The sequence below is a fragment of the Hyperolius riggenbachi genome, chromosome 5, assembly GCF_040937935.1.
Source record: "Hyperolius riggenbachi isolate aHypRig1 chromosome 5, aHypRig1.pri, whole genome shotgun sequence".
Lineage (NCBI taxonomy): Eukaryota > Metazoa > Chordata > Amphibia > Anura > Hyperoliidae > Hyperolius > Hyperolius riggenbachi.
The window spans coordinates 20,312,457-20,326,209 of NC_090650.1; the positions used below are offsets into that span (position 1 = coordinate 20,312,457).

The window sequence follows — 13,753 nt, forward strand, 5'->3', positions numbered from 1 at the left end:
AACTGCAGTATAGTAAAGCAACCACAAGATGTCACTGTAAAATGTAAAGTGCTGCAATGATCTCTATGGTGTTGTTCGTTCCTGTATTCAAGCTGTGTTCTCAGGACTTAGGAACTGTATAAGCAGACAGAGGCGCCAAAAGGATAAAATCTTCTAAAACGTTTAAAAGGAGAGGAGGCAGAGGTGGACTTATCTCCTCCAAGCAGACACACACGAGTGTTGTGTATATTCAAAACAACAAAAATGTATTTATATACTCCAGAAAGTGCAAGTGCAACTCGTTCGCGGGCATCTCCTGCTTCATCAGGCAATAGAAAAGGAGCATAAAACTCAAATAGGTCTGGTGCAAAGCTCAGCGCCTCTGGAGGAGCCACTGGAGGTGCGGGAGACGGAGAGTGGGAAATGTATACTAGTGATGACTGTAAGGCAGGGACACGTTTGTCTTTCAGTTTTCTGCGCACATTTTTTTCACAGCAGCTAATGTAAGTGATAGAGGAAAGTGACAAAATGTGCAGAATTATCCTGCAGGATGTCTGTTTTTTTCATGTGCGTGAAAAAATGCATTAAAGTGGATCCGAGGTGAACTTTTACACATTGCATAATTGTGTTCCTTCCCTATTGTTTGTAGGGCATTCCTCAAGCCAAATACTTTTTTGTTTTTGTTTTAATACTCTAATTCCCTATAAACTAAATAAACCACGCCCACAGATTTTCAGAGAGCCTTGGCAGTAGCAAGGGCTCATGGGAGCTCAGTCTGGGCAGGAGGAGGGGGAGGTGTTAATAGCCATTGATTTCAGAGGCAGAGGGGAGGAGGGAGGAGGAGAGGGGATTAGGCTGATGGCTCAAGATACAGATAAGCCTGCCTCTGTGTAATGTTTACAAACAGGGCCAGCCCGCTCATGAGGCGGGGTGAAACTTTTGCCTCAGGCGGCAAATTTCCAGGGGTGGCATCCGCCCGTCCGTGTGGGGAGCCGGCCGCCGAGCTGGAGGGGTAGCTGGCAGGACGGGGGTATTGGGCCTAGCGGCGGGGAGGGGGGGTCGGACCCCCCCTCCCTCGCCTGGGTCCCCCGTCCTCCGCTCCCCTCCAGCCTTACATAGAAGCAGCCGCTATTTGTAAGAGGCACGGGCGGGGAGGACTCACCTCTTCCTCGATCCAGCGTGCGCTCCACTGACGTCACTTCCTGCAACGCTGCAGGAAGTGATGTCAGTGGAGCGCACGCTGGGAAGAGGTGAGTCCTCCTCGCCCGTGCGTCTTACAAATAGCCGCTGCTTCTTCTATGTAAGGCTGGAGGGGAGCGCAGTTCGGGGGATCCAGGCGAGGGAGGGGGGGTACGACCCCCTCCCCGCCGCTAGACCCAATACCCCCGTCCTGCCAGCTACCCCTCCAGCTCGACGGCCCCCCATTTTTTTTTTGCCTCAGGCGGCAAAAAGTCTAGGGCCGGCCCTGTTTACAAACAACATGGATGCTGTCATTGTATCACAGGAAGAAATAATCATATTCTATTAAAGCTGTTTGCAGCTAGCTTTGCTGTGTAAACCATCTAAACTTTAGATAAGATATGTAGACAAGTTACTTGTTATAGTTAGTATTTCATCGCGGATCCGCTTTTAGTGTGAACCAGCCCATTGATTAACGTGAGTTGAAATCATTTTTTTTGTGCAGAAAACACGCATGAAAACAATCAAGTGTGTTCTCTGCCTAATGTAATTTGCTTATGCGGAATTTTGCTTAAAATTTTCCAATTATGATTATACATAATTATGATTTCAAGATTAAACTAATTTTGCATAATCCATTTGTACATTTCAAATGTTTTTGTGAAATTATGAAATGGCTGTCGTAAATGAATTTTTGTGTAAATTGCAGTAGCACAGAGCCGCTTGGCAGAAAAACAATGAGTCCAAACGCCTCTTTGGTACCGCAAGGTGCGAGCCGACCTGCGCATTTCGGCCAAGCTCGTTTGCAGTTTGGTGCATGTTAACGAACTTCCAGAAGGTTCCCATGCTGGATAACTAGTTTGCTTTAAAGGGATACTGAAGCGAAAAAAAAAATATGATATAGTGAATTGGTTGTGTACTATGAATAATTACTAGAAGATTAGCAGCAAAGAAAATATTCTCATACTTTTATTTTCAGGTATATAGTGTTTTTTCTAACATTGCATCACTCTCTAATATGTGCAGATTACACAACACTCAGCATTCAAAATGAGTCTTTCAGAGCAGTCTGTGAACTAATGACCTCTCCTCTAGCAGAGGAAAAGTAAACAGTTCACTTACAGTTGAGATAATAAAAGTCAGATAACAGCCCTCTCCAGGACTTAAGCAGCCCATACACTCAGCCGATTTTATGGCCGACCGATCGATCCCGATCGATCGATCAATCGATTGCAAATCGGTTGGCCAATCGACGGCCGATTTCGATCGATTTCGATGGATTTCCATCGAACTGGCAGGGTGGAAAATTTAGGTCGATCTGATGAGATTGCTTATCAGTTTGCATTGGCCTTAATGGAAATCTGATGGCAAAAAAATGCCATCAGATCGAATTTCAATAGATTTCAAAATGAAATCTATTGGAATTCTTTCCTGGTAAAAAATGTTCTAAAAACGCATCAGATAGATCATCAGATGCATTTCTTATCTCTCTGCTGCCAATCTGACGAGTGTATGGGCACCTTTAGGCTTGTTTGCATAGAGATAACAACTGGAGTTTCTTAACTCTTCCTGTACTGGAAACAATTAGACTGATGTATCTGATCTTAATGTTTTATTTCTTAGCTGTACTACACATACAAATCATAATATCATAATTTTTTTTTCGCTTCAGTGTCTCTTTAAAATGTATAGCATGCGTATGCAGAACTCGGTAGTCGGTATATATTAAAGTGAACCTGAGACTAGTAAAGTAAAAAATCGATCCTTACCTGGGGCTTCCTCCAGCCCCATGAACTATTTTGCCTCCCTCATCCTCCTCCCCAGTGGCTCTGTTCATGTAATAACTCCAGGTAGTAGGGTTTCATTCACGCCAGTCAGGCCGCTCTGCATGTGCGTGCCCCTGTCGCACTCCTGTCCCCAAGTGCTTTCTTCACCTGCGCAGAACGCTCTCAACCACAGGAACGTGTGCGCAGCTGGGCCGCACATGCACAGAGCGTCCTGACTGGCGCGCTGAAGCCCTATTACTGGTGACCATTACAGAGGAATAGAACCACCGAGGAGGACAGCGAGGGCGGCAACATGGTTCATCGGACTGGAGAAAGCCCCAGGTAAGCATTGATTCTTTACTTCACTCATCTTAAAGTGAACCTCCGGACTAAAAATCTATTTAGCAGCACTGAAAAGGCTTTGTGTTTCTCTAACAGTTTCAAAGCATCAGAACTTTGTTTTTCTTACCAAAGCATCATTTTTAGCTGCATTTTTAGCTAAGCTCCACCCATCAAAGAAAACTGCTCGGGCTTTATTTCCCTGATGCTGTGCAAAGCATGATGGGTTTTCCTATGTTGTTATTCACGTTACCTAGCAACTGTGAGGGGTGATCAGGACACAGGACAGTTGGAACTGTGTCTCATGCTCCCTGTCACCTCCTTTCAACCAAAAAGATGGCTGCCCCCATGACAAAGATGGCAGCCCCCATGACAAAGATGGCAGCCCCCATGAAATCACAAACATTTGCCTGTTCTTTTAAAACAGGGTGGGTAAGAGATTATATTATCTATTTTAATTAACATAACTAATGTAACTTAATGACAGTATGTTTGTTTAGGCTGAAGTTCCTCTTCAAGCACAGTTTAAAATGTATTGCAGCAAAATGTAATTTTACTGCGTTTAAAAAAACATTATTTAAAATTGATTTTCTCAAAACCTATGTCTTTTTGAAAAAATGTTTTTGACTTATTCCCACAGAATCAAATTTAGCATTTTCGCGTAATTACGTGTCATTGCAAAATTACAGAACATAATTACTGTTGTGCATGAAATGAATGATGAATCTGCCAGAAATTTCACATTTGATTCACGGCAACTGTGAATTTCGATGTGAAATCACGCTTATGCGAAATCGAACACTAATGGGAACGATCTATGTCCGGTTTTCTTTGCTTGTAGCATAAAACCTTGCCCGACTTCTCATGGCTTTCTGTCATTTCAGGATGGATCTGAATTACGACCCAGTAAAAAAGTCACCATCATCTCCCAAGGCACAAAGCGGAATCTCACCATTCACAAGTGTGAGTTTGATGACAAAGGCACGTACCTCTGTGATGCCGTGGAGGATAAGACGTCCGCCGTTCTGACCGTGAAAGGTGAGTGTGCCTAAGGATGAATGTTTGAGGTCTTACTGAGTGTTGATAATGTCTACATCAACCATGACATCACTAACCCATCCATCTCTGCTGTGTCTCTGGCTTGAGTGAATTTTGAGGTTAAATCATTAATAAATCTACCCACGTAATAATGCTATTTAATTGAAAGGGTCCAAACCACCCAAAAGGGATACCACCGTTATAAGTGGCTTCTGGTAGGCTTAATAACCCCGCAGTGTCTTGAGACCTCAAGCACCAAAATCTCCCTGCCATAATTGCAGGCTATTAGTCCCATCCACCGTGGGAGGGTCCTCTCTTCCTTTTTTTTCTTCTCCAAAATAATTGATGGAATTATTAATAGTAGTGTTATTTTTGATTTATACTGCGCCAGCATCGTGGTGCTGAAGACGACCATGACCCAGCATGGGGGTCCGCCCCCTCCCGTGCAGCAGAAGCTACTTCCTCTGGGCACCATTTTCTACACTTCCTATAGCTCCCAGTGGCTTTCGTGTATGAATCCCAGCATGTCACCTGACAAAATGCTTCTGCTGCGCCCCCAACTCTGCAAAAGTATTCGTTAAAGGGAACCTTAACTGCAAAAAAAAAGAGTTTTACTTACCTGGGGAATCTACCAGCCCCCTGCAGCAGTCCTCTGCCCTCGCAGTCACTCATGGCTCCTCTGGTCCCCCGCTGCCAGCTAGTTTCGTTTTTGACGACTGGGAGTCAGCCGGCTGCCATGCGTACGTTTTTACGCATCCCTGATGGTGCAGGAAGCTATTGCAGACATCAACAAGTACATTTTTACGTGTTACGGGTGTTGTGCGTAACATTTTATGCATTACACCCGTAACGCGTAAAAATGTACTTGTTGATGTCTGCAATAGCTTCCTGCACAAAAACGAAACTAGCTGGCAGCAGGGGACCAGAGGAGCCTTGAGTGACTGCGAGGGCACAAGATGGCTGCAGGGGGCTGGTAGATGCCCCAGGTAAGTAAAACTCATTTTTTTTTTACGGTTAAGGTTCCCTTTAAGTAAACCAGAACTGATACAGTTGTGTCTATAGTCCATCTTCTAAATAGGACATTCCTGGAATCGAAAAAAGATAAACTGGGAGGGAAGTTCCAGTGATACAGTGGGTGCTGTCATAGGCCACAATGCAGTTTGCAGCTATGGCGATTCAGACGGGGTAATTTGGGTACTGAAGGATGCTTTGGAGGTGGCTCCACCTAGTGGTGGTGGCTACGGCCGGCGGCAGTGGATAATGGCAGACTGGCCGCCGGAGTGCGGATATTGCATAGCTGAACTCTGGCTAGTGCCTGTGGATAGTAGCAGATATAGCAGCAAAACCGGCCGTTCTGCTTCAGCAATGGTCACTTGTAAAGTATAGCTGAGCACGGGGGGTGGGGTGCTAGTCTTGGCAGCGGGGGTTGGCTACAGTGGGTCGAAGGTTCGGTAGGTGGGCGCTCAGCTATGGTACATGTGGCATTTTCAGTGATGCGATTAAACATTTACATTGTTCTAGCCATGCCATGAACGGCTTTGGTGATTCACATTTTGCTGTTGATCTCTTACGTCCCCTGCACACAAATTTGGAGGCAGCCTATTGATTTCAGTAGCTGCATCATGAAGCGATGCAAATCACCCCTAGTACAAACGAGCCCTTACAGACATAGGATCAGCAGGACAGCCATGGAATTAGCTTAGTTCAAAAGGAAAAAAAAAGGCAGCCTTTACACCCCCCTCACTACAGTGCCCCTATAGGTAGGCCTTAATACAGTTTACCTTTATAGATCGGAATATTGTCCTTAAAGGAAACCAGAGATGAACGATTCACACAAAATAAACATATCAGTTGATAGCTTGTAAAGAATAAATGCTCTACCTGATAATTTTGCCACTCTGGTGTGCCTTTTTGAGTACTTTTTATCCATTATTGCTCCAGGAAATATCCAATATGGCCGCCGGCTCATATCCCTTCTGCTTCCAGGTTATGAGATGTTCTGGATGTGCTGTCTAGCCTCTATGAGACTAGACAAGCAGGGCTGCTGCAGCCTTTCATCTGTCTGCTTTCAACTTTATTATTCTGGTATGCTGTGTGGCTGCCTGTAGGAAGTGTCTCTCATAGTAATAAAACTGCATACAGTAGATAATAATGATGACAGGCTGCACAGACAGAGCACACAGATCACACAGCCACACTTGTCTGATAGACAGAGATTTTTCCTGCAGCAGCAGCCCCTCCCACGTCACCAGAGCTCTCAGTATGTAAAGCAGGAAATCTGAGCCAGGAGGTGGCAGGCTTGGGCTTGAAAAGACTCCACAAAAGAGTGACTCAGCTATAATGATTCCAGGTCAAACCTCCACTGACTCAGTCAGGGATTCTTATCACAGCTGATTATAGACAGATTAAGCAGAGAAGATTTAAACTAAAAGCAGGGTAGGTGTTTACTGTCACGTTCTCACTGATAAATGTAATAAAATACATGAGGGTGCTTTGTCTCTGGTTCTCTTTAACGCTGTGAATTAACTAGTAGTGCCATTATGAGTTATTTGGGTGTGTACGTCGGCCAGTGTTTAAAATCCTTCTGCAGCTGATAACTTTTGAAGGGCAATATTTTTAGATAGTATAAATTGTCAATGTTATTTCTGTTCAGTGCCTGATACATCAGCGCTTCACGGAGTCCTCCTGCAAAGCACACCTCCCGTTACAGTTCACACTTCTCAGCACGCATCGGTAAATCAGCAAGTCACACTATTTTCAGTAGAAAAATGGAGACCGAGAGCCCAATATAGTGTAGTATGTTTTGGAAAATGAAGTAATTTGAAACGTAAGTAATATACTTACAAACCTGGGTTACCCTTTAGGCAACCGCTGGATAAGAAGGTGGGGAGATTAGGCCTGTCCCCACTCAGGGCTAAGATGTCGCTCTCTGTAGAAGGAGGAGAAAAGGGTTTATCACCCTTCCACCAAGGGTGGATGACTTGATATGCGGAGATACAGAGGCGCCAAAAGAGTAAAATTTTCTAAAAGGTTTAAAAGTATTTTGGTGGTGGTGGTGGCCCGGCAACACCCAAAAACAGACACGATGCTGTTGATTGACGATACAAAAATGTATTCACATACTCCTATATTAAAACTGCAACGCATTTCACGGGCAACATCCCGCTTCATCAGGCAATGAACAACTGGAGTATCTCACAGCGTGGGGTCCGATACGAGCTTGGCACCTCTGTATCTTCAATCAACAGCATCATGTCTGTTTTTGGGTGTTGCTGGGCCACCACCGCCACCTAAATACTTTTCAACCTTTTAGAAAATTTTACTCTTTTGGCGCCTCTGTATCTCCGCATATTGTCAGTAGAAAACAAATTCCCTGCTATAAATACAATGCGCCTTTTTCTTCCTAAGCTCTGTCATGTAGAGCACGAGCCCAGGCAAAAAAAGACTGCAAGATCTGCTTACTAGACACATTTTACTGTGTGTGTGTCACATAGAGACTGCAGGCAGACACAGGGAGTTTCTGGTTTTCCTATCAGACTGATTTTGTCTGGTAAAGAGTGAGATAAAAACAGTAATTATGCACAACTACTGTATATTATAAAGAAGATACAGTAGTTGTAGAGGGAGAATATATGGCTGTTGTAATGAAGTTATAGATATCGTATAACAAATAAGGTCTATGCTGGTTAGCCAGAGTCCCCCCAAGTATAAGTACCTAGAGTCCCCACCCAAATATAGGTACTCAGAGTTCCCCCAAGTATAGGTACACAAAGTCCCTCCTAAGTACAAGTAATCAGAGTTCCCCCTAAGCATAAGTACCCAGTGTCCCTCCTAAGTATAGGTGGCAAAAGTCCCCTCCCCCCTAAATGTAGGTACCCAGAGACCTTCCCCTCCAAGTATAGGTAATCAGAGGCCCCCCTAAGTATAGATACACAAAGTCCCTCCTAAGTGACCCCCCCCCCCACTAAGTATAGGTAGAAAGATCCCCCCAAACATTCTAAGTATAGGTAGCCGGAGTCCACCCTAAGTGCACAAAGTCCCTCCTAAGTCTTCCCCCCCCCCCCCACTAAGTATAGGTAGAAATATTCTACGTCCTAAGTAGGTTCACAAATTCCCTCCTAAGTATAGGATGCCAGAGTTCAGGCGATAGGCAGAGGGTGCCCAAGCAGATGCCTTGCCTAGGGCAACTTTATCTTAAACCTTGCCTGAGAGTCCTTACACAGTGAGCATTGCGAAGAATCTCTCTCTGCCTGTGTCTTCACTCTGCCCTACTCCTTTCCTGCTGAAGTGACTCGGCTGTTGCCAGGGCGATGTGTCTATTCAGCAGAGGGAGGAGGAGCAGAATCACCACTCAGTGTCTCCTGGCGGGCAATGATTACATTTGCTAATTAGTCAGAGATGAGCAAGCCTGTACTGCTCTCTACAGTGAAAGTAAAAGTTTTTACACACAGGGAAGCCTTGGGAATGCTTTCATATGTTATTTTGTGTATCTAAGAGTAGTTACTGAAATTTTAGTTTTGGCAGTATATTCCCACCTTAATTAATAGGCCCCTTGAGTTCATCTTAAAAGCTGGAAAACACTACTTACTTGTATAACCCGTGGTTCCAATGCAGTGGTTGTTGCTTTGCGTGTTGTGTTGTTCATCCATCACCATCCTCCTCCATCTGAACCATAGCCCGTGAGATCCAGTTCATTAAGCCGCTAGCCGATCTGGAGGTGAAGGAGAAAGAGACGGCCTCGTTTATCTGTCAGATCTCTCACGACGACGTCCAGACTCAGTGGTACAAAAATGGCGTCAAGCTGAAGGCGGGAGAGAACGTTAAGCTGCGTCAAGAAGGTGAGCGAGTAAGGGGTATTGTTGTGTGTGAAGTTGACCTGTCTCCTGTAAACAGGTGTGGAGTCAGAAAATATTAAATATAACATATACAGTTATTAATATAAATATTAAGTACAAATGTTAAGTACTGGTATATAGTCTTTTACTTGTATATATTGTAGTCTTCTCACTGATAGTCCTCAGAGCTCACAATCTAATCCTGCCATACTCCTAGTCCAAAGTCCTACCATATTATTATTATGTATTTATATAGCACTGACATCTTCTGCAGCACTTTACAGAGTCATGTCACTGACTGTCCTCAGAGGACATCACAATCTAATCCTACCATTAGGCTTCTTGCACACCAAGACGTTGTGTTAGGTGTCACGTTAAGGTCGCATAACGTGCACCTAACACAACGTATGGTGCTGCAAAAGCCGACGGTAGAGTGAGCCGCGTTCGGCGGCTCGATTCCTATAATGTCTCCCAGAGTGGCGCTGATTGGCCAGCGGGACCACGTGATGCGGAGCGAGACACTCCGCATCACGTGGTCCCGCCGGCCAATCAGCTGCCGCCAGTGCAGTGAATATTAAGTAGCCATGTGCGCGGCTACTGTAGCTGGCTCTCCCCGCCTCCTCTCCGCCCCCCACTGCGCATGTGCAAACAGTCTAACGCGGCTATAGCCGCTCCAACGCCGTAGCATGCTGCACTTTGCACCGAACGTGCAGCATTACATGTAACGCAACGTGGGCTGTGTGAACAGCCCACTTGTGTTACATTGCTGTGCGTTGGGGGAGCGTTACAGGCGCACTAACGTGCGCCTGTAACGTCTTGGTGTGTAAGCAGCCTAAGTCTAATGTCCTATCATATTATTATTATTATTATGTATATATACAGCACTGACATCTTCTGCAGCACTTTACACACATTTAATTTAACATTTAGGGTTCAGAAATAATTTATTCATGTATTACTAACCATCCTTCCAAACCCATCTAATACTCTTGCATCCTCAGAATTCTCACCTGGATCCCTGAAGTACCAATGGTTACACTATGTTGGCTTATGGAGCCAGCTGTGTTCTTTTTTGGGAAGGTGTGTGGTGTTCATACCCCTCTCCCCTCCCACCACTGCTGATTGGAAAGGGAGCTATTACTGTCACAGACACTGCCCCCCCCCCCCCCCCCCGGCCGCTATATCAGCCTGTTGGGGCACGAGAAGCATGGGATGCAGCAGAGGGAAAAGAGGGGAACTTAATGGGGTTTTTTTTTGGGGGGGGGGGGGGGGGGTCTGAGGTTTGGTATTTGGTGTGAGAAGTTGTGGGAGGGAGAATAATTGGAACACCACTAATTAGATAGTGGAATCACGGGATGGCCAAATTGAGGACCCTTGTAGGTGACTTTGGGGGAATTGTTCAGGGGTTAGGGCTAAAAGTAAAACGGGCCGAGGATCAGCAGGTAACTAATATAGCTTAAAAGAAAAAAAAAATATGGCAGCCTCCATATCACTCTCACCTTGGGTTGACTTTAAAGAGGAGCTGTCAGCCATACTATCTCAGGAAAAAAACACATATACAAGTAGATAAATACTTGCTCTTCTTACATAACACATGTATTGCACTGTCCACGTTTTGATTTTAGTGATTTTTTTTTTACAGTGAGAGCTTGTTCACATTTAGAGCGTTTTCGCCTTTTTTTAAGCGCCCTAAAAGCACTTGTGCAATGATTCCCTATGTGAGTGATGACATCTGAGCGGTTCCATTCCAAATCCGCTCACCAAAGCGCTGCTGTACCATTTTTGGGGCGATTTGCCTCTATGGAAGGTATAGGGAAAACGCAAAGCACTTGAAAAAAAGCTTTGTGTGTCGATTTCCCCAGCTATTCATGAATAAATACATTGTATTTATTCATTTCCGGGTGAAAGAGTTTACTTCCAGACTGACGTAAGGAACTGAAAAAACAGAATCGCTCTGCAAAGGCGCTTAGAAAAGCGGTTTATAAAGAATCGCAATGCACAGTTAAGCGCCAGGAGGCGCTAAAAAAAAGTGCAAAAAATTGAAAACCGCTGGCGCCAGCGATTTCGATTTTAGAAGTGAACAAAGAGAAAATCCTTCTTAGCATTTCCCATTTTAAGTGTGGCTATTTTGAAGCCAATCCTGATGCCATTTCCTGCTTTACTCTCCTCTGCTTGATTTGCCCGCCCTTCACTATAGAAAGTGCATTGTCTCAGCATGCGAAATATTGGCCAATCAGAGAGGAACAGAGGTGTGGGAGGGGAAAACAGGAGGGAAAGAGGCTTCAGACAATCAGGCTGCATTAGTTAAGTCTGAGGGGAAGTAGAGAAGCAAAAAGGGACAACCCAGCATGCCCTGCAACTTCCTTTTTGTGTACCAAATTTTGTGTGTACCAAATAAGAGTCAGTTAAACTGGGGAATGATCATTTATCAACAAGAAAAGTAATAGAGATTTTAACTTTTTGATTGCCTGGTTAGCATCCTTATTACTTGTTTACTAGATAAAAATAAAGAATTTATTTTTGATTATATGCCCGACAGTTACACTTTAAAGATCAACCCCACCGCAGGATGCAAGACCACACCACCCACTTCTGCAGATAGCAGCAATGGGGTGGCTACTGGCAATTACTGTACATATTAACCACTTTTATGTAAAGGAACACTTACACATTAAACATTCTCACTTTTTTTAGTTAGTGCAAAAATTATTTCCCCCCCTCTCCATTCATTTCAAAGTTGTATTACTTTTACCAGTAACAAAATTAAGTCATCAGATTAAAGAAAAAAAAATAAACAAAAAAGATTATGTTTCGAAAAGTAGGCATTTCGGTACCTCCTTTGTTGTGTAAAAAAACCAAAACATTTTGTCCCCCCTTTTTTAATGTTTTATTGGAGGTCAAATTACCGGTACATCCGTAGTATTCCTAAAACTAATTAGATTTTCTTACTAAAAGTATTTATATGAATATAATTATCAATAACTGAATTGTATAATGTTTCTTTTTACTAGAATAATGTAGTATCATCAGGCCTGCGATTGTATTATTATTTGTCATACTAATGCTGAACATTGTGCTTCCAGGACGGACGTACTCTCTGATCTTCAAAAGCGTTGAGTCTGATGATGCTGGGGAAATTAAATTTGTGGCAGAAAATGCAGAATGTAAGGCGAAGCTGAATATTAAAGGTGGGTGCGGAGGGCACAGAAATACTCACTTCCGATACAAGGTTAAAAGAGAAACCGTGACCAAGAATTGAACTTCATCCCAATCAGTAGCTGATACCCCCTTTCCCATGAGAAATCTCTACCTTTTCTCTAATAGATCATCAGGGGGCGCTGTATGGCTGATATTGTGGTGAAACCCCTCCCACAGTGTGATGTCAGGACCATGGTCCTGACAGTTTCCTGTCTGTGAACCTCTTTGCATTGTGGGAAATAACAGCTGTTTACAGCTGGGTCCAACTGCCAAAAAAGCAAGCAACATCTCCTTCCACTGACATCACCTGCCAGCAGTAAAAATGAGACCATGTGGTAAATATCAGAAAGTAAATCAGGGAGAGGAAATATTTTACAATGAGCAAACACTGACTAAATCATTTATACATAATTATTGTAAAAGATCAGCCAATCAGCTATCGCTATATCCTGGACCCCCACCATAAAAACACCAGCAAGGCAGCCATTTTACAGTCTGACTGTAGCTGCAGTGAAATAGACTAGGGAGAGAGTTATAGAGTTATACCTCAGATAGGGAAAGCATTAGTTAAGCCTCTGTTCTGTCTTCCCACTGAGTTTCTTGCTATTAGTACAGCGTCCTGAGCACCCAAAGAGCCTTTCTAAGGGCTGGTACATAGGCTTTCCTGCTATTGTGATATTGCAGTTTTGTGTGTCTGACTGTGCACGGAGCAGCACTGACTTTAGCCATTGGACAGGTGTGCACACACTGCTCTCCTAGTGCAGTACCTTGCATAATACTTTCGTAAAGCGGATCCGAGATGAAAAACTAACTATAACAAGTAGCTTGTCTATATATCTTATCTAAAGTTTAGATAGTTTACACAGAAAAATCTAGCTGCAAACAGCTTTAATAGAAAATTATTATTTCTTCCTGTGATACAATGACAGCAGCCATGTTGTTTGTAAACATTACACAGAGGCAGGCTTATCTGTATCTTGAGCAAAAAAACCTAATTCCCCCTCCTCCTCCCTCCTCCCCTCTGCCTCTGAAATCTCTGCCTAGTAATACCTCCCCCTCCTCCTGCCCAGACTGAGCTCCCATGAGCCCTTGCTACTGCCAATGCTCTCTGAAAACCTGTGGGTGTGGTTTATTTAGTTTATAGGGAATTGGAGTATTAAAACAAAAAAGTATTTGGCTTGAGGAATGCCCTATAAACAATATGAAAGGGACACAATTATGCAATGAGTATAAGTTCACCTCGGATCCACTTTTAGTGCTTTGTTTCCTCTCTTGATTGTTATATTGCAGTTCTCTGCGTCCAGTGACTGTCCAGTGCAGTGACTTTAGCTGGTGGACACAAGTGTGCCTACTGCTAGTACAGTGCCTTTGACAATACACCTTATAAGTGTTTTTCTTTTTTCTCTTTTGATATTGTTA

The 13,753-nt window shown here is 43.9% G+C and overlaps 1 protein-coding gene across 16 annotated transcripts in view; it reads left to right on the forward strand.

The window, feature by feature from the left end:
* OBSCN (obscurin, cytoskeletal calmodulin and titin-interacting RhoGEF) overlaps positions 1-13,753 on the forward strand; it is a 511,999-nt gene that overhangs the window by 129,491 nt on the left and 368,755 nt on the right. For all 16 annotated transcript variants that reach the window (XM_068235137.1, XM_068235143.1, XM_068235140.1 and 13 more), the window contains 3 exons: positions 4,148-4,301; positions 8,978-9,139; positions 12,220-12,324. In XM_068235137.1, the coding sequence (XP_068091238.1) occupies positions 4,148-4,301; positions 8,978-9,139; positions 12,220-12,324 (421 nt within the window). The remainder of the gene's footprint in view (positions 1-4,147; positions 4,302-8,977; positions 9,140-12,219; positions 12,325-13,753) is intronic.